Source organism: Hemicordylus capensis, chromosome 12 (assembly GCF_027244095.1).
Source record: "Hemicordylus capensis ecotype Gifberg chromosome 12, rHemCap1.1.pri, whole genome shotgun sequence".
In the NCBI taxonomy this organism is placed as follows: domain Eukaryota; kingdom Metazoa; phylum Chordata; class Lepidosauria; order Squamata; family Cordylidae; genus Hemicordylus; species Hemicordylus capensis.
In genome coordinates, this window is record NC_069668.1 from 4,177,007 (window position 1) to 4,197,695 (window position 20,689).

At 52.5% G+C, this 20,689-nt stretch overlaps 1 protein-coding gene across 1 annotated transcript in view; it reads right to left on the reverse strand.

Annotated features, from left to right (window-relative positions):
- Positions 1-20,689, reverse strand: part of KIAA0753 (KIAA0753 ortholog) — a 24,987-nt gene continuing 4,298 nt past the window's right edge. The window contains exons 4-16 of the mRNA XM_053274869.1: positions 20,590-20,652; positions 19,877-20,095; positions 16,649-16,817; positions 15,692-15,900; positions 15,135-15,304; positions 14,017-14,124; positions 13,627-13,714; positions 13,210-13,281; positions 10,733-10,867; positions 10,011-10,092; positions 3,630-3,750; positions 2,238-2,465; positions 1-968 (exon numbers count right to left, since the gene is read on the reverse strand). Of these exons, the coding sequence (XP_053130844.1) occupies positions 851-968; positions 2,238-2,465; positions 3,630-3,750; positions 10,011-10,092; positions 10,733-10,867; positions 13,210-13,281; positions 13,627-13,714; positions 14,017-14,124; positions 15,135-15,304; positions 15,692-15,900; positions 16,649-16,817; positions 19,877-20,095; positions 20,590-20,652 (1,782 nt within the window). The 3' untranslated portion in view covers positions 1-850. The remainder of the gene's footprint in view (positions 969-2,237; positions 2,466-3,629; positions 3,751-10,010; positions 10,093-10,732; positions 10,868-13,209; positions 13,282-13,626; positions 13,715-14,016; positions 14,125-15,134; positions 15,305-15,691; positions 15,901-16,648; positions 16,818-19,876; positions 20,096-20,589; positions 20,653-20,689) is intronic.

The following is a 20,689-nucleotide window of genomic DNA, read 5'->3' on the forward strand; positions in this document are numbered from 1 at the left end:
CACGGCAAAAACAGAGCTTTTATTTCAAAAACGAAACGGAATCAGAAAACCCATGTGTCGACCTGAGCTCCCCTCACTGTGGTCGCGGCCGCCCGGATTCCTGGCGGTGACTGTGCCACTCAGAGTCATATTCCCGCCCCGGAGCAGGAATAGGAGGAGGATGCTGGTAGGGAGTCCGATATGCAAACCGTTTGTGGGCCCCACTGACACAGAGCTGATGAGGTGTGCGTGCCAGCGTTGACTCACCCGTGAACCGGAGTCCTCGAGAGCCGCGTAGTCACACGCCCCCCGCCTGGACTGTGGGCAACCGCTTTGCCGTCCGAGGCTGCCAGCTGGGCCATGCTTTGGCACAGTAGCACGGCATTCTGTGGTGGAAGATCTGCGGAAGATCTTCCTCCGTATGAGGAGCCCACAAAGGGCGGATCAACACGGATTTATCCGCAGAGTCCGCAAAATGGATAAGGGTGCCAAAGGCCCTCGGCTTGCCCTGACTAGACCGTGTGTGCCGCTCCAGGATTGAAGAGGACGGCCAACCCGAGGGCGTGCCCAGATGTGGTGAAGCGGCCAGGAACCGGAGGAGGGCAGGTGCTACCAGAGGCACCGCTCAAGACGGCTGGCTTTGGCATGGGGAGGAATCCTCCAGACGCTGCTCCCGGCAGACCCGCACCCCTTCTCGACAAGGCACGCAGAGAGCGGCACAGGGGTTTCCGAGCCCCGACCCCCTAGACGCTGCCCGTGGGAAGTCCCAACACACCCTGAGCCAAGTCGTCTGTTGTGGGGCTGGGCCCAAGGCTGCTTCCGCTGCTGCAAAGAGATGGCACGAGAGGAGGAGGAGGAGGAAGAGACCCCTTTACTCAGCTGCCTGCAAGAACTCCGAGGTGAAGATGGCTTCTGCGTAATCCTCGCACAGGTCCTGGAGCTCAGCTGCCACGTCCCCCAAGGCTTCTTCAATCAGCTCCTCTGCCAGGCTGAAGGGAAAGAAAGGGGCGTTCAGAGACCGGCAGCCAATTCCTGGGGGTCTCGCAACCAGCCCTACCAACCCACCCAGGGTCTGCTCTGACTCACAGCGCAGGAAGCAAACCTATACCAAGCCAGACCAGAAGCCCAGGATTGTCTACCCAGGCTGGCAGCAGCTCTCCGGGATTTCAGGCAGAGGTCTCTCCCGGCCCCACCTGGAGATGCTGCCAGGGACTGAACCGGGGACCTTCTGCCACTCAAACCTGTCCCATTAATTTCCATATTTATTTTATTATTTTATTTATTTATTACATTTATAAACCGCCCCATCCAGAGACTCTGGGCAGTGTACAACAACTTTTTCAAGAGACATAAAACCCACAATTCTAAAAAACAATATAAAAATAATTAAAAAATGATTAAAACTTCTTAAAACCAATTAAAATACTTTTAAAAACAACAACACTTTACACTTTATGTCTGCTTATTTGTGTGAATGTGAGCCAGTGACTGGAGTAGCCTGTCTCGTGACTGTTAACGTTTCTCTCTGTGTGTGTATTAAGTATTACAGTTCAAGGGATTGGCTATTTCACTCACTGGCTCACAGCCACACTAAATGACTCATAAGTAGTCTTATTGAAATCAACAGGCCTCGTTGACGTCTCCTGCCAGTTTCAGCGCTTGAGCAAGGACGCGGCTGGCAAGCCAGGAACCAGAGGAGGGCAGCTGCTGCCAAGAGTCACAGCTCAAGCCTGTGCAGGGCTCATTTTCTGAAGCCCGTCAGTCAGCTGGAGGGGAGGGGTCTGCTGAGCTTCAGCCTGAAGCCAGCCAACCAGGAGCCGAGGAGGAGGATCTTCACCTCCCTCCCTCCCTTTCTGCAGCGGATACACTGCTGAGGACGCATTGGCCTCAAGCCAGCAATCTCTGGCATGGGGAACCAGGAGGGCTCTGAATTCCACCTCCCACCCCACCCCACCCCACCCCAGGAGCCCTTCAAGTATGGCCTAAGAGAAGCAGAGGGCAGGGAGGTTCTCCCTGCTCACACATTCAGGTCCTCTTGCCTCCAGGCTGGCAATCAGCAAAAGAAACCCAAGAGCCACAGAGCAGGATTCCAGACAGGGTCTCTTGGCACACGTGGCATTTTCCAGCAAGGCCTGGAGCGCCACCTGGTGGCACCCGGAGGAACCCCACGGTCCACTCCTTGCCATTTGCGTCTGCTTCTAAGAAGCCCACAGCAGGCTGGCCCAAGCCAAAGCAAGCCCCCCAAGTCTGCCCCATACCTCTGAGCGATCTGCCACGGATTGAAGCTCCCCACCTCCTCGTGAGAAATGCGCCGGAGATGCTGCTCGTATCGGGCACTGTAATCGTGGATGTTCTGGAGGGTGTTCTTGGGCAGCGAGAGGAAGGCACTGGGCTCCTTGTGGCGGGGGAGAGGCCAAGCCGAGGCCGCTGGCAGCCGATTTCTGGGCTCCTGTTGCTCCTCCGTCTCCAGGTCCTTGTCAACAGCGCTGGAAGCACAGAAGACAGTCAGGGAGCCCTTCTGGTCTGGCCTGCAGAAGCCCCACGAGGCCAAGGGGATGCAGGAGTCTGTCGCAAAGGACTGGACGATGTTGTCAAGATAAGGCGCGGCCTGGGGAGGAGAGCTGGTCTGGTGGCTAGAAGCCCCAATGGCCCCCTTTGCTAAGCAGGGCCTGCCTTGCTTTTCCTTGGGATGGGGGACTACAGGTAAGCACCACCGGCCAGAAGAGATTCCCCTTGGGAGATGGGGCCGCAGCTCAGTGGAGGAGGAGCACCTGCTAGGCGTGCAGACGGCCCCCGCGGGGTTCAGCCTTTGTGTGAATTTGATCCCTGTGCAAATTTGGCAGGAGGAGTAAAGCCCGTCTCCTCCCTCCCATTACCACAAGCTTAACATCTCATCTTTCTCCGCAAGGCCTAGCCTCGTGCCTTGCTCCCGAGCTCCCTAAGAGGCCTCTGGCTGGTGCTGCTGGGCACAGCAGGCGAGGTGAGATGGAGCCCCCTGGGCCCACCCACACGGGCCTCTTCAGAAAGAACCTCTTCCCACACAGCTTCCGCACCTACCCAGCAGCCCTGGCGCTGCCCTGGCTTCCTCCCCATCCCAGAGTCCTGTGTGGAGCTTGGCCACCACCCAATGCTATTTCCTGCCCAGAAATGGTGCCACAGCGGTCACATGCTCTCCGGCCCCATTCAGAATACTCCCAGGCCATTCCATTACATCACTGACACGCAGGCAATAATGCAGGGGACGGGCCAAAGTCAGACCCTTGGTTCACTGAGCTCAGGATTGTCTACACTGACTGGCAGCAACTCTCCAAGGTCACAGGCAGGGGTCTCTCCCAGCCCTACCTGGAGATGCTGCCCGGGGTTGAACCCGGGACCTTCTGTGTGACAAACAGATGCTCCTCCACTGAGCGACAGCCCCATCCCTTAAGGGGGAGATCTTACGGTCCTCACATGTCGTCCCATCCAAATGCAAACCAGGGCAGACCCTGCTTAGCAAGGGGGACAATTCATGCCTGCTCTTTGTGCTCGCACAAAACACAGCACTAACACAGCACCTTGCTACCGCAAGACCAGCTCACCTCCGCTTAAAGATGTATTTCGTAATCAACCATTCATCACATGGTTCCGAGGCGCTTTAGATTCCTACTCACTTGGCATCCAAGGGCTTTTCCAGGACAATGTCTACTTGGGGCTCCTTCCAACGGTTTGGTTTCGTTATCTGGATGGGATGAGGAGCTAAAGGCTCCTGGCCTCTTGCTGTTCTCTCTCTCTCTAGGAGGGAGAAGATAAAACATGAGGAACACCTCATCAGCCCCAATCACCTTTCCCAGGCAAAGAACCATCCAATTACACCTTCATTATAGAATCAACAAAGGCTGTTTGGGAAAAGTTCTATGGGCAATTCCAAGGGCAACGGAATCAGCAATGTTACCACTTTTTCAAGAACTGTGGCCATAAGCAAATTTCTAAGTAGATATTATATATGCCCACTGGCAAGAGAATATCTCCAACTATATAGGACCATCTTTTTAGAAAACCTTTAAATATTAGAGATAGTGGCCTGGTTCACAGAATCATCTGAATCTAGGTTTAATGTGGGTTACCAACACTAGAGTGATTGTGTTGGTCTATGGCCTGTGATGAATCGAAGACTCTCTTCTTGGCGTGGGTGAACACAATCACACTAATGTCGGTAACCCAGATTAAATCTGGATTCAAATGACTGTGTGTGAACCAAACCAGGGTCTGAAAAGAAACATTGGTAGCCTTCCGTGAAGGGTTCTTTTTCTGGGAATGGGGAGGGCATCCTAACGTGACGGGTTATCAAGCTCTGCATGCTCCGAGACAGGACCAATCAAAATTCAGGTCGATCCTATGTATCCAGACAGCTGTCACTCACCCCCAGTTCCAGGACTGTTGAGCACAGAAAATACAGAGAGCAAGGAGAGAAAAAATAGTCCACAAGGGATGAAGTTGTACAGTAAACAGTGACAGCAAAGAACTAAGCAACCCTGGGAATCGCCCCACCTCCCTGCATATCCATCGTAAACATTCGCGGGTGGGCTGGATGCCCTCCCCATACCCAGAAAAAGAACCCTTCACGGTAAGTCTACCAATGTTTCTTTTTCCTTGGTATGGGGAGGGCATCCTAACGTGACGGGACGTACCAAAGCAATCCCAAGGGCGGGAGCGAATGATTAGACAACCTGTTGCAATACCGTCCTTCCTATTGCTGCTTGAGCAGCGTGAAAAGACGGAATCTTGTAATGCCTAATGAAGGGAGACACTGATGCCCAAGTTGCCGCCTTGCAAATTTCTTCCAAGGGGGCGTGAGCTGAAAAGGCCGCAGAAGTGCTGGCACTGCGAGTGGAATGGGCAGAAATGTCACGAGGAACAGGTAGGTGAAGAGACTCATAAGCCAACGATATGGCAGCTCTGATCCATCGACCCACGAAAACCTTGTACGCCTTGGTCCCTAGGGAAGATGGCTGAAAGGAAACAAAAAGGGAATCCATCTTTCTAAAGATTTTGGATCTTTTCATATACAATCTAAGTGCCCTACGCACATACAGAGTATGCCAAGCACGCTCCTTAGGGTGAGCAGGACTAGGACAGAAGGAGGGCAATACTAAATCTTGGCTCCTATGAAAGATGGAATTAACCTTGGGTAAGAAGGTGGGATCCAACTTCAAAAACAACACACTCCTTTTGAAAAATGCATAGCTCATCGCGCACAGAGAGGGCAGCTAGTTCAGAAACCCTTCGTGCCGAAGTGATGGCCACAAGGAACAATACTTTAAAGGATAAAATTCTCAAGGGAGCTGAACGAAGAGGCTCAAACGGAGCCTTAGTAAGAGCATTTAAAACTAAATTCAAATCCCAGGAGGGAAACCTATGTACGGGAGGCAGAGCCAAGTTGCTCGCTCCCCTTAGAAAACGTCTAATATGAGGGTGCAAGGAAGGTGAACCAGGCACCGCTAAATCCAGGACTGAGGACAAGGCTGAAGTTTGCCTCCTCAATGTGCTGGGATGCAGATCTTTCTCAAGACCTTCTTGAAGGAACCCCAGCACCTCTGCAACCCCCGCCAAGGATGGAACAAAGTCCTGCTTCCGCCCCCAGGAACAAAAGGCTGATCAGGTAACCTGATAAATGCGCAAAGTGGACGGCCTTCTTGACGCTATGATAGTGTCTTGCACCTGGCGGGAATATCCCTTGGAATCTAGGGTAATGCGCTCAACCTTCATGCGTGAAGGCGTAGCCAGATCAGATCCGGATGACATAGAGGTCCTTGTGATAGCAGATCTCTCCTTAGGGGAAGAGGCCACAGCGGTTGGACTGAGAGATTCAGGAGGTCAGAAAACCAGGGTCTTCGCAGCCAATAAGGAGCTATCAAAACAACTTCTGCTTCTTCTAATAGGAACTTTCTTAGGAAGGAGCTCAGGATTGGAGTCAGGGGAAAGGCATAAAGTAATCCCCGCGGCCAGGGAGACGTGAGAGCATCCACTTCTTCTGCGTGAGGAGTTAGATATCTTGCGAAAAACCTTGGTAGTTTGGCGTTTTCCTGTGACGCGAAGAGGTCCAGCTGTGGATGACCCCACCTGTGGACAATTTCCTTGAAGATTTCCGGATGCAGGGCCCACTCTGCTGGATCCACCGTTTTGGCAGCTCAGCCAATCCGCTTGTAGATTCTCCGTGCCGCTCAGATGTTCCGCCGTCATGGAGTATAGGTGAATTTCCGCCCATGCGGATAGTAAATCGGATTCCTGCATGAGGGGCCTTGATCTTGTGCCACCCTGGTGATTTACGTGAGCTTTTGTGGTCACGTTGTCTGTCCTTATCAGAACATGTCTCCCTATCAACAGATCACGGAACTGCAGAAGAGCTAATCGAATTGCCTTCAACTCTAGCCAGTTGATATTGTTCTCCAAATCCTTCTGAACCCACAACCCCTGCGCATGATGTGCCAGGCAGTGGGCCCCCCAACCAGAGAGGCTGGCATCGGTCGTCACCACGATCCTCTGGGGAATTTCCAGAAGTATTTACTTTCCTATCGCCGGCGACAGTCACCAAAGGAGAGAATTCCTGACCTTCCGTGGTAAGCAAAGTTTTATCTGCTTCTTTGCCATAATGGCTTCCTGAAAAGGTAGCAAGAACCATTGAAGTGGTCTCGAATGCCACCTGGCCCAGGGCGTGCATTCTAGGCAGGCGATCACTGAGCCCATGAGTTGAGCCAGAGACATGAGAGAACCCCATTTCCTGGACAGCCATGGCCTGGTGTGTGAGGCAATCTTCTGTTGTCAGTCCGTTGGGAGAGAAACTGTGCCTGATCTCGTGTCGAAAACAACTCCCAGATGCTGGAGTACACAAGATGGGTTTAGGTGGCTCTTGGTACGGTTGATGACAAACCCGTGATCCTCTAGTATCTGGACGTCCTGAGCTATGTCCTTGGAGGCTTGATGGTAGGACAGAGATCTCACGAGCAAGCCGTCCAGATACGGGTAAACATGGATCCCCCGCAAGCGCATGTAAGCTATCACCGCCACCATGAGTTTGGTGAATACGCGAGGAGCTGAGGACAACCCGAAGGGTAGAGCCCTGTACTGGAATTGTCTCTGATTGTAAACAAACCTCAGGTATTGGCGAGAGGCAGGATGAATCGGTACATGTAAGTACGCCTCTGAAAGGTCTATCGAGGACAAGTAATTGCCCGGGTGTACGGCTGCCTTTATTGTCCTTAAAGACTCCATTCGAAATGTGCGTTTTTGCACAAACTGATTCAATCTTTTCAAATCCAGAATCGCACGCCAGGAGTCATCTTTTTTTCCTTTTCTTTTTTCTTTTTTCCTTTCTTTTTTTCCCTTTTCTTTCTTTTTTTTTTTGGCACCAAAAAGAGAAGAGAAAAGACACCTACACATAATTCCGTCAACGGAACCAGTTCTATCGCATGGATGTCTAATAAGTGTTGGATGCTTTGGTCCATCAACAGTCTCTAGGACCTCACCTTGGGGACAGGTGTTAAGAAAAGAAAATCGGGAGGAGTTGCCACAAGGTCTATAACATAGCCGTGCTTTACTGTTCTCAACACCCATTGATCCGTGGTGCTGTGCACCCAGGCTTCTGCGAATTCCAGAAGCCTGCCCCCCACCGATATCGCGTCATTGCTTACGGTTTTGTGCGTTGACATAACCTCCAGCATGTGCTCTTCCCGATCCTCTGCCTGTTATTCCAGGGGTGACACCAGTTAGCCCTGAAGGAAGATCCACGATCATCTCTTCCTTGGTAGCTGTCTCTAAACCCTGTATTGGCAGGTCTATTGAAAGTTCTGAAGGAACGAAAGGAATTCTGGAAGGTGTTATTTCCCCTGAAATTCCTCCTTGAATTACCACGCCCAACCGGCACAGTTTTCTTTTTGTCCTTTGTGTCCACTAAAATAGGATCCAAGGATTCACCAAATAACTTCCCCCCCAGAAAGGGAGTAGATGCCAAGGTGACCTTGGACTTGGCATCTGTCCTCCAATTTTTCAACCACAAACCTCTGCGGATTGCCATGCCTGCTGCCATGGCACGAGAGGCATGCTGTATGCAGTCCAAACCAGAGTCCGCCATAAGGGCAGACGATCTGGCTAACTTATTCAAACCCTGGCAGAGTTTTAAATTATTTTGTGGTACCAGCTTAACAAGCTCCTTAGTCCACAAAATGGAGGCTCTAGCGAAAATAGAATTAGTGGCAGCTGCCCTTATGACAGTTGCAGATGCCTCATGAGCCTTACGTAGCAGATGATCCGCTTTCTCTTCCTCTGGTGTCTTAAGAAGGTCATCTCCCTCCTTGTTCACCAGAGCCCCAGTGACCAGCTGGGCCACAGGTCCATCCACCACAGGAACTGTCAAAAGAGCCATTATATCAGGACGTAAGGCATACATTTGGGGGGGGGGAAGGATATGGCAGGTTTAGTGGCCCCCGGCACACCCCACTCTGCAAACATAACATCTTTAAAAAATTGTGGAAAAGGTACAGTGGCTGCTGAAATAGAGGTTGATGAAAAACCTTCCTGATCCAAGCCAGCGGCTGAAGGTGTGCCAGTCTCCTGAGACACATCCTTGATGGCCCTTTTGGCTTGAAAGAGAGTAGCAGCCAAGGTGACCTTGGACTTGGCATCTACCCGTCAATTTTTATTTTTATTTATTTATTTATTTATTTATTTTTAACCATAACCCTCTGCGCAGTGCCACCCCGGCTGCCATGGCACGAGAGGCGTGCTGTATGCAGTCCAGACCTGAGTCTGCCATAAGGGCAGAAGCTCTGGCCAATTTATTTAAACCCTGGCGGGGTTTAAGATTTTCTGGAGGTATCAGCTTAATAAGCTCTTTAGTCCACAGAATGGAGGCTCTATTGTAGCTGCTTTTTTGGGCGGCGGGGCGAGCAAAACAGGAGCCTCCTGGCTCACAGTTGCTCCTTCTTCAATAACATTAGCCGAAAGGCTCAAGCTCACTGTCCCTCCAACTGAGGGAACAATCGCGGCTTCTGTGAAGGGGCCCTCCGGAAGGGAACCCTTCAACATATCCCCCATATAATCAGGCTCCATATTGCGAATAAGAGAGACCTCAACAGAGGAAATCCCAAAGTAAAAACTATTAAAATAAAAAAGGAGAAGGGCCGTGAAATTCTTCCTCACAGCAATACTCAAGCTCAGTCTGCGGAGCGAGACAGTCCTGGAACTGGGGATGAGTGACAGCTGTCTGGATACATAGGATCAACCTGAATTTTGATTGGTCCTGTCTCGGAGCATGCAGAGCTTGATAACCCGTCACGTTAGGATGCCCTCCCCATACCAAGGAAAAAGTGCAAAATACATGGGTGACAGATTCAGAATTTTGGGACATCATTTCTGATTCCATTACCAATGTACATCACACCTTTTGGACATCATAATATTTTAAAAAATATGGTCTTATAGCAGGAGATGATCTCTTGCCAGTGGGGGTACACAATATTAACTTGAAAATTGGTTTCTGGCTGCAGTCATTGAAAAAAGTGGTGACATGCCTGATTCTGTTGCCATGGGAACAGCCCCTATGGGGAAATTAATTGCCGTCTTCAACGCACACCACACATACAGGTGCTAGAACTGGTAGCGCTTAACCACTGCATCACCCCATCTGTCACAAACAGCTCCTTGGTGTTGTGCACTCTTTGTGAACCTTACATTTCAGGGAGATTTCACACAGAAATGCCAGCTCATGTCATAGGGAGCCGATTTGACAACACCCCTCCAGGCAGTGAGTTTCATTCCACGCCCCCCGCCCCTACCACAACCATTCACTCAGTCACTCTCATTTTAAGAGCCTTTATAGCAGCGATGCAACCTCTCCTGTTTGGGGCAGCACACTGTAAATTCTGAGACAGAGGACACAGCAGGCCAGGGCGTAGGAAGCTCGGTCTCTCACCTTGACCCCTTTTGACTGTGTTCACACATGCTCACCTGGCTCCTCCCATGTCCCCACAGATCCAAAGAAACCGCCAGGAACTTACCACCCCTCTCCTCCTGGGCCCAGAACTCCGGGTCGGAATAGACAATCTGGTTGTATCGCCTGCGTACAGCCTCTTGAGAGCGCTTCAACACAGATAGACAAAAGACAAATCCCAAATTACTCAGCAGGCACCAGGTGGTTTTAGAGGACTGAGGCGAAGCAGAGAGGGCAAGAGAGGAGGCTCGTTCACATGATCCCCATTGAAGCAGGAGTGCCCAGACAGGGATGGAGTGCCCAATCCGCAGAGGTGCCGATTTGAAAATCGGGGTACCATATTTACCCGAATCAAAGCCCAGCTCCTGGCTACCCACATGATCACTCCCCCCCTCCTCCGACCTTGATCTTTGGAGTTCCCATGGCCATCAGTGGGGAGTGTGCCTGGCTCTCCCCGTCCCACCCCCCGGCTGGCAGGCGTCCTACCCAAATTCTAAGATGCGATCAAGGCGTCATCTACAGAAACAGCTCCACCACCTGGTGGCTGAAGGAGGCTTTGCTGATCAGCACAGAAACCTCCTCAATGAGGTAGAAGCTCTTACAGGACTGTGTGTAGATGGCCAGAGCCCTCCAGCCCTGTTCACACAGGGCTCCTCGTCAGGAGTTTGCTTGGACTCAGAAGAGAGACTTTCCCAGCACTGCTCTCTTGGTGTCAGCTGTCAAACCTTGATGCACTTTTGGAATCTGGGCAGGGGGTGTATTGGTCCACGTCCGTAGCGCAAAACGCACCTCAATTTCCTCCATCCTTTGGAGCATGGTCTCCAGATCAGAGGTGCTGAATGCAGAGGAAATTTCGTGCTGTGCCTTCTTGCGCTGCTCCAGGACGAAGGTCTCCAAACCACGGCCTGAGACGCCAGCAGCAGCCTGAGGATTAAGACATGTGGAAGGCATGTCACATAAATGCTGGGCGCTGAAGAAGTAGGCATCCGAAGCCGGCTCAGCCCATGCCGAATCTGACACAGATATCCCGAGGAAGCTGGCAGTCGTCCGAGGAGAAAGGGCTCCAAGCAGTGTTCCTTGAAAGTTTCCCAGATGTGGTTGGCTAGAACTGTCATCATCCCCAGCCAAAGGCCACTGCAGCTGGGGATGATGGGAGTTGTAGTCAACTACATCTGCACATCCCTGTTACAGGGAACACTGCTAAGTTTGAGGACCCCTGCCCAGAAGAAAAACTTATTATCCAGGCTTAGGAGAAATCCATTTCAAAGCAAGCTAATCTGTGTGTCTGTCTTGCAGTTCTTGCTAAGAGCAGATTCCTCAGAGACAAGGCTTCTTCAATGCCTAAGCCGGGAATACCTGCTTTACGGGAATGAACCAGAAGATACTAAATATTCGAGACGTAAGTTTGGGGCGGTATAAAAATATGTAAAATAAAATGTTTTTCAAAAAAAGTTAATAAATATTCAGAGTGTGAATTAAGACTGTGCATCCCGCAATGCAAACTCATTCACTGGTCTGCCTATTCAGAAGAGACACATGGTACAACCTTCCTGTAATGTTACTGGTCACAAAGGCTGGAAGTGGGAGGGGATTGCATAACTGAGGGTTTCCATATGCAAAAACATTCACTGCCTGTGGGGAGGAAGCAAGACTCGTTTTCCAACCCACACGGCTCGACACGGGCAGCAGTTTCAGGCCGCCTCCATTCACAGGAAGCTGCCTTACAATGAGTCAGACTACTGGTCCATCTAGCTCAGGGTTGTCTACACGGACTGGCAGCAGCTCTCCAAGGCTTCAGGCAGCTCTACCTGGAGATGCTGCTAGGGAGTGAACCTCTGCATGGCTTCGGCATGCAAAGCCCCATCCCCTAGGATGCTGCCGTCTGAGTCACTTGGACGGACACTTGGTCCGTCTGACTCAGTATTGTCTACTCTGACCGGCAGCCGCTTCTCCAAGGTTAGAGGCAGCAGTCTTTCCCAGCCTTCCTTGGAGACTCTTGCCAAGGATTGGACCCGGGACCTTCTGCATGCCACGCAGATGCTCTTCATCTACAGCCCCATTCCCACTTGGTGGCCATTTCAGGCACTCCAGCCTTAACATGGAAAGGCAGTACAAAGAGCATCCTCTGCTTCCTCCTGGCAGGAGTGCCTAGAGAAGGAGAAGGAGCTGCAGAGACCCTCCTCCAGGCATCATCCAGTGCCTCCCACAATTCTGCGCTGGCATCTACAAACCCACTTGCCAGCTCGCCCACAGCGAGTGCCCCCAGCCCTCTGGTGAGCAAGACACCCGGCATCCCACAGACCTCCACCCCAGAGGTCTCATTTCCACTGCCACTCTTGAGAAGCTAAGAAACAGCAGGAATCCTTGGTGAGCACCAGGAGGAGACTCTTACCCTCTCCATCTCCCAGAGCAAAGGGCAGAGGACCCAAATCCCCTTCCTAAGACCTCTGCCTGTGGGCCAGAAAAGGAGCAGAGGGAAGAGAAGGGGTTGGTGGCGAAGAGAGATAATGACTGGCTGGTGGGCTAAGCCTGCATTTGTGGGTCCCTGATTCTGCAGCATATAGATAGATATAGATATATATGTATGTATGTATATGTATGTATGTATGTACGTATTCGGTTTCTATACCGCCCTTCCAAAAGTGGCTCATTAAAAGTGGCTCATTAAAATAAAAACAACTAAAATCAATTAACAGTTAAAATCAGAAACTATAAAATCAACATATTTCATTCATTCATTCATTCAAATAAATAACTATTATTTATTTATATAAATAAAACCATCAACAATTAAAACATTTTAAACAGTGTTGTAAAAACCCTGGAAAACCAGGCCAAACATTTTACAGTTTAAAAACCATTTAAAAACCCGGGACGGCCAGGCCAAACGGACAGGTCTTAAGGGCTCGCCTGAAGGCCAAAAATGAACCCAGATTCCGGATGTCTGCTGCGAGTGCATTCCGCAGCCAAGGAGCGGCGTCAGAGAAGGCCTGCATCTGAGTCGCCCCCAGGCATGCTGGTGGTAACTGAAGACGAACCGCAACGTGCGGTGGGGATCATGCAGAAGAAGGCGCTCTCTCAGATAACCTGGGCCTAAGATGTTCAGGGCTTTAAAAGGTAAGAACCAGCACTTTGTATTTTGCCTGGAAACATATCGGCAGCCAGTGTAACTGTTTCAAGTCAGGCGTAATATGGTCTCTCCAGGTTGCCCCAGAGACCAGTCCGGCTGCCGCATTTTGAACTAACTTTTTCGAAGCACATCCTACCTTCCGAACTTCCTGGGTCGGCAGCTGGTTGTCACTCAACCCAACGTTGCTTTCCAAGGCGAGATTCACCTTCTAATGAACCAAAGGATACAATATGATTAGCCAGCATAAGGAACATAGGAAGCTGCCATATACTGAGTCAGACCCTTGGCCCATCTAGCTCAGTCTTGTCTTCACAGACTGGCAGCGGCTTCTCCAATGTTGCAGGCAGGAGTCTCTCTCAGCCCTATCTTGGAGATGCTGCCAGGGAGGAAACTTGGAACCTAGATGCTCTTCCCAGAGCAGCTCCATCCCTTAAGGGGAATATCTGACAGTGCTCACACTTCAAATGCAAACCAGGGAGGACCCTGCTTAGCTAAGGAGACAAGTCATGCTTGCTGCCACCACCAGACCAGCTCTCCTCTCTCCTCTCCCTACCTGAGCTTTCACCAAAAGGGGCTCCAGATGCTCCCGGACGGCTCTCTCGATCTTCTCTGCTATCTGGGATGGAGATGTGCCATCAGGCCTGAGGGGTGTTTACATATATTTATTAAAAAAAACAATACAGCATAGTTAAAAATCTGGTGCTTAATGTCGTCCTGTTTTCTGTAGTCACAGACAGGCAACAAGAAGCCAGACTTTGGAAGAGAAGAACCAAGTATTTAACCAAAGTTAAAGTTTCACAAGCCTCTAAGCCAAACCTCTACATATGCTGGGGAATTAATCCTCATGGCGGGGACGTGAGTCGAAAGCAAGGGCCCCAACATGCAGAAGATGACAAACCGCTTCCCAAACGGCCATACCCGGCACACGCCTCCCCATGCCAACCTGAGGGCTGCTTTCCCCGGGTCTCTGGACCTTCCTTCTCCCGCTTGCTCGCTCTCCGGAGAGGCCTCTCTGCTTCTGGGACTTCTGTCCACCTCCCTGCAAGGAATCCTGGGGATGGAAGGGAGAGGAAGAACGTTACACCCCTGGTCTCGCAGCCTCACTTCCCACCTTGAAGAGAACAGCACTCACAGGAGGTCAGGGTGGCCAAACTGGAGGCTCTCCTCCAGGGGTTAGGAACATAAGAAGCTGCCATATACTGAGTCAGGCCCTTGGCCCATCTAGCTCAGTACTGTCTACCCAGACTGGCAGCGTCTTCTACAAGCTTGCAGGCAGGACTCTCTCTCAGCCCTATCTTGCAGATGCTGCCAGGGAAGGAATCTGGAACCTAGATGCTCTTCCCAGAGCGGCTCCATCCCCTAAGGAGGAATCTCTTCCAGTGCTCACACTTCTAGTCTCCCATTCATATGCAACAAGGGCAGACCCTGCTTAGCGAAGGGGACAAGTCATGCTTGCGACCACAAAACCAGCTCTCCTCTCCATTGTTACCCTGACTACAATGCCCATAATCCCACAAGCCCCAGCAGAAGACCTGGATTCTACCAGCACAGAGCACAGCAGTTTGCTCCTTGTTACCCTGACCCTTTCTTCTGTGCAAAAATGACTGCAATTTCACCCTAACTCTTTGAGGATCAGGATAAAGAAAGGGGCGTCCACACAGACACAGCTGCAAGTGCAACCATGCTGTTGCCACTTTCCCCATCTCTACGGGGGGTGGACGTTGCCAAAAATCACTACGAACATTCAATGCCGAGTTGGCACTGATCAGAATTCCCTTGAAGGTGTGCGCATGCACACTCACACATTTTGATGAATTTCAGATACCCACTCAGGTTGCATCAGGAAGGCGCCCCCTCTGAATGCACGTGATGCACACACACTGCCTCGAAACTGCCGCCCAGAACAAAACTGATTTCCACACACCGATGAAAAACATTAGAGGGGACACCGGTGCTGACGTCCAAAATGTGTGGGCCTGACTCGTGCACAAATTCCAAGCAGCTCAGAGAATCGGGCTTCATCACCCCACACCCCCAACTTCTGAGGGGCTGCCAACCTACCGAGGAGGGGAGGCAAGGGGAGAGGTGTGGCTCGGAGGCACCCAAGGGGTCCTGCTCTCTCGGACGTGTGGCTTCGTTTCCTTCAGCCGGAACGCCATGGTGGGCTCCTGGAACCGGGCCTGCTTGGCTTGGGGCTGGGCAGTTTTGGTCCTCGGAAGCCAGCAGCATCCCTACCAGAGGAAAACACACACACACACACTTTAAAGGGTTCATTTCCAGACTTGAAGGAGGTGATGTCAGAACCCCCAAGAACAAGAACAAAGAGCTTGAGTGCTTCTTTCCAAAACAAGACACAAAACCTGGAAGGTTTTCTCCCAAAAAAGCAGCTGCCGCCAGAGTCTGTAACTCTGCTACTGTAACTCTGAACAGCAACGTCTGAAATTAAGCTCGGAAGCCAGGAGATCATGGGCACTGTTCTCTGTAAAAGGGATTTCCAGATGTTGTCGACTACAGTTCCCAGAATCCTCCGCCAAAGGCCATCGCCGCTGGGGGTTCTGGGAGCTGTATTCAACATCTGGAAATCCCTCTTACAGGGAACACAGATTATAGGGCTGTACCTGCGGCCTGGTGGACAGCACTCCTTTCTTCCTCGGGGGGCCGCCTTTGAGGCCAGGCTGCGTCTTCACGGGCCCGGGTCTCGCCCAAACATCCTGCTGGGCTTGCAAACTGGCCTCTCGTTCTGGGACGGGCACATCCGCCTGGACTGTCGCATCGGGGTGACTGCTTCTGCTGTGTAGAGCGGGTGCTTTGGATTCCCGAGGTTCATCTACCAGCAATAATTAGCAAGACTGCTTCAGTATTGGAAAAGAAGAGCCTACAATAAGCTCCCAGACAACTATAGGCCAGAGTGTTAGCAAAGTCAGAGGGAAAAGCTCCCAACAGGGGGTACTAGTACCCTTAGGGGTACCTGAAGGGCTCCCAGGGGGGTACCCGGGGCCTTCCTGCAGCCTCACGCTATGTGAGGATCGCCAGCTTGAAGCCGATCTGTCCGATGCAGGAGGGGAGGGAGGAGGGGGAAGACCCTCTTCCGCTGCTCCTGATTGGCTGGCTATGTGCTGAAGCTCAGCAGACCCCTCCCCTCAGCCTGACTGACAGTCTTCAGAAAATTAGCATTGAGCACTCCCATTGAAATTAACAGAAGTAAACTTGCCCCATTAATCCCTGTGGGAGGTTCTCATGAGTAACTTAAGCCGTTGATTGAATGAGGTGGGAGGAAAAGCCCCCTGACCCAGCTTCTGCTTAGCACACAAGTGCAAAAGGATGCTCAGCCCTCGTCTTCCCCTCGCAGACAATCAGATATCGGGGAGCGCACGGCTCCCAAACGAGGTTAGGAGGCGTAATCATCATCTGAACCGCCCCAGAGAGTTACGAGGATGTAAGACGGGGGCCCCTGGGCATTTTTAAACTCCGCCTTCAAAAACAAGCCTCTCTGAAGGCGATCAGTGGCAGGCATCGCACATCACTAAGGGACGAACCAACCACACCTCTTGCAGCTCAACCCGCAGGAGACCCACCTGGCAGGAGCCGCCTGGCCACAGACGGATGCCGAGGCTCCGGAACATGAACTTTCTTCTCCCTCCTTGGCCCCCGGTCGCCGCCCATTAGAGATTCCGCCTGGGGCAGGGTGGGGGTTTTCTTCTCCTTCTTGGGCGGCTCCCTCTGGGCCAGCAACGAATCCAGGTCCTGCCACAACAAGACCCGCCTCTCTCATTCAACATGCAAAGCAGGCCTGCCACTTCCCACCTTTTGTTTGCTCATCCAAAGCCTCTTTGCCAGCGGCAGGAGGAAATGCGAGCTTGAAACCTCGCCTGTCTGCTGCGGGGCTTCAGGGGACTTAGTCGGTTCCTTGGAAGTATTTATCCAGCTCTCATTTGCACAAGGATTATGAGGATGTGCTGGAGCCCTTAAACCTGCTGCCAGGAGTCCATTACTTAGCTGCCGAGAAGAGGCTGCAAACAGGCCTGTCTCTCTGCTGGGCATTCATAATCTGCAACACCCAGATTGCCTCCTCTAATCACCAGCAGCTTTTCCTGCTGTGCCAGCTGCGGGCAGAGATAAAGGATGGCATAAGGCAAGGAGGATGTTTCAGGGTCCAAGAGAAAGAATCCCACCATTGGGCAAGTGCCACAGACCATCTCCAACCTCGTGTCCAGGCAGGGTCCGGGGAGAAAGAAATCTTTACCGTTTTCTCTCTTGCCCTGCGGTAGCAGGAAGGAACATAGGCAGCGTCCCCTGCTAACAGAGCCAAGAGGCACCTTTTTAAAGTGGTGATTCTCTTTCTTTAGCAGAGCAACTGGCCCTCTCCATCCCCAGCACAGCATCCCTCCAGTAGCTGTGGCTACTGTCTTATCTTATGTTTCTTTTTTCAGTGGTGAGCCCTTTGGGGACAGGGAGCCATCTTATGTAAACTGCTTTGGGAACTTTGGTTGAAAAGTGTGGTATAAATATCCATCTTCTATAAAAATATCCATCCTCTCTAATAAAACGCTTGGTGTCCGTCCGTGGACGGACACCAAGCGTGCGTTCGTGCCTTGACTGTTCTGAGCGTGCGCGGAGCGCACGCTCAGAACAGTCCAAGGGAGACACGACCGCCAGCACCCGGCGGCCATCTTGGGCGGCCAGAAGTGGCCGCCCGAAGAAGCCGGATAAGCGGCGGCGGGGGACACTGGCCGAGGCGGTGGCAAAGCTGCCGCCTCAGCCAGAGGACGCGGCGCGGCCAAGGCGGCGGCGGAGCCATGGCCGTGCCACCGAAGCCGGGCGGGGGGAGGAGGCGGCGGGGGAAGCCGGCTGAGGTGGCAGCCGAGCCGCCGCCGAGGCCTGGCGCCGCCGCCGCAGCCGGGCGGCTTGGGGCCCTTGCCTGGCCGGGGAGACCGGCCGCGGCATAGAGGCTGGCGGCGGCGCCGCCACAGCCTATATCCATCTTCCCGCCCTCCCAGCTGCCCGACTTACCCTTCCCCGCACCCCCCCCAAAGGAATAAGGGCCTCCGCGGCCGCCAGAACTGCCCTCCCAGCTGCCCGAGCCCTACTCACCCGAGTCAGCCCGCAAGAGCCGGGCGAAGTGCAAGCGTGTTTTCAAAAGGTCCAGAGAGGAGCTCGCAAACAGAGCTCCTCTCTGTGCTAAGTCTCTTCGTTCGGGAAGAGACTTAGCACAGAGAGGAGCTCTGTTTGCGAGCTCCTCTCTGGACCTTTTGAAAACACGCTTGCACTTCGCCCGGCTCTTGCGGGCTGACTCGGGTGAGTAGGGCTCGGGCAGCTGGGAGGGCGGGAGGGCAGTTCTGGCGGCCGCGGAGGCCCTTATTCCTTTGGGGGGGGTGGAGAAGGGTAAGTCGGGCAGCTGGGAGGGCAGGAGGACGGTTATCGGCCCCTTCCCTTCCTAGCGCCCGTTATTCAACGGGCTAAAATTTACTTGTCTTCTATAAATATCCGTCGTATTCATATTATAGGGACTCAGGCCACTGGTCCATCAAGCTGAAGACTGTCTACCCAGACTGGCAGCGGCTTCTCCAAGGTTCCAGGCAGGAGTCTCTCTCCCAGCCCAATTTGGAGATGCTGCCAGGCACAAAACCTGGGACCTTCTGCAGGCATGCAAAGCCGATGCTCTACCCCTCAGCTGCGACCTCATCCCCTAAGAGGAAAATCCCGCAGCAGACAGAGCCGCCATGCCGTCTCCCATCCAAATGCAAAGCAGGGTGAACCTTGCAACCATGAGGCCAGCTCTCCTCCTAGAGCCCCAGATCCCTGGAGACCACACCACGTACGTCATTCAAGGTTCAGTTGTGTAGCTGGTATCTCCTCTTAGTCCATGAACCAGCTTGGGGGGCGGGGGTCAGTCCCATCTGAGGAGAGGAATGCTCCTCGTGATTTCTGACAAGGTCGACACCCGTGGAGGTGGAAGAGAGGTGAGTGTGTTGCAAGATTTCCAGCTGGCCTTGTGTTTTTATGGTCCTGGCCATCGAGCCTGCAGTGGCCACATTTGCAACGGGGTTTTTAAAGAGGTTTTTTAAAGTTTTAAAACACAAACACACACACACAAAACACTATAATAAAAGGACAACAATGTTGTCAGAGAAATGGAAATGGGCAGAAATGTCCTCCAAAAGATGACTCCATGGAGAGAGGGCAATAATGTGTCCATTTCAACCCTATCCATCCCCAGCACAGTACTTCCAGTGACTGTTACTGGTGTCTATCTTATGTTTCTTTTTAAATTGTGAGCCCTTTGGGGACAAGGGAGCCATCTTATTTATGTATTATTTCTCTGTGTAAGCTGCCCCGAGTCATTTTTGGAAGGGCACTATAGAAACCAAATGAAATGAATGAATGAACGAACAAATAAACAAACAAACAAACCCTAATCCTTTTCTCTGTTGCTATAGGACTACAATTTGACCCTAATCATCTGGGGGATGGGAATCAAGAAGGGGTGAGAACTCCGATAAAGCCCTAAGGGCAACAAGGCGATCACTGCTTTCCCATCTCAAGGGGGTAGACGAGACCACCAAAACGATGAGAAATGTCCTCCCGCCCGCCCCCATCGATGTTACTGATGGCCAAAATTTGTGAGCCTGGCCCAGCGACTATCTATCCCAATAGCTCCCAACCTGGGTTCCTCCAGATGTTGCTGAGCCACAGCTCCCATCATCCCTAGCTACAATTTATTGTGGTGATGGGAGCTGTAGTCTGGGAACATCTGGAGGGAGCCCCTGGCCTCGGCCCCGCCAGGAAAACCCCTCTCGCCTTACCTCGATTTGCAGCAGGAGGTCTATGACCACATCGGGAACGGAGGAGTCCATCTCGAGGCGGGCAGAGCAGAGGGAGAGCTGCCTGATGAGGTTGCCCAGTTCCTTGCACTGGGCGGTGGCCAGCTGCTGCTCCGACTGGTTGGCAAAGCGGGCGGCAAAGGTCTGCAGGGCCCGGATGGCTCCTCGGTGGGCTGCTGCCAGCCTGGCCACGGCTCGTGACTGCATCACAAAGGGAGGGAGAGGCTTGGCTCGGGTCAGCTGGACTCCGGCAGGGGCCACTCGCCTGGATGCTGCCCCAGGGCTCTCAAACAACAGCCCTCCTGCAGAGGCTGGCCTACAACTCCCATGATCCCGCCCATCAGGACTGGGGAAGGGTCTGATGGGAACTGTAGTCCCACGGGGGCCCGGGGGCCCCAACAGCTGGAGGGATGCAGTTGGGAGACCCCCGAGTGAGACGCAATCGCAGGAGAGGAGAGAAACAAGACGGGCTGATCGATCAAGGGCTGTGAGCACAGGTGCATTCAGAGGGGGCCTTCCTGGTTCAACCTGAGCGGGATCGAAAACTGAGCGGACATGCGCACACCTTAGCAGGAACACTGCCGTCAGTCCCAGCTTCAAACGCCTTTCGCTGGGGCTTTCCAGGGGATCCCGGCCCTTTGCCGGACAAAAGAGTCTACCCCAAACCCCTAGGGCGGTTGCCGAGCCTCTCTTACCTTCTTTGTGTGCTTGATCTTATTAGGACTCAGCCTGTCCAGATCCTCCTGGATTTCTCTTACCTATGAAATACAAGCATATGAGCCAGACCAAAGCGTA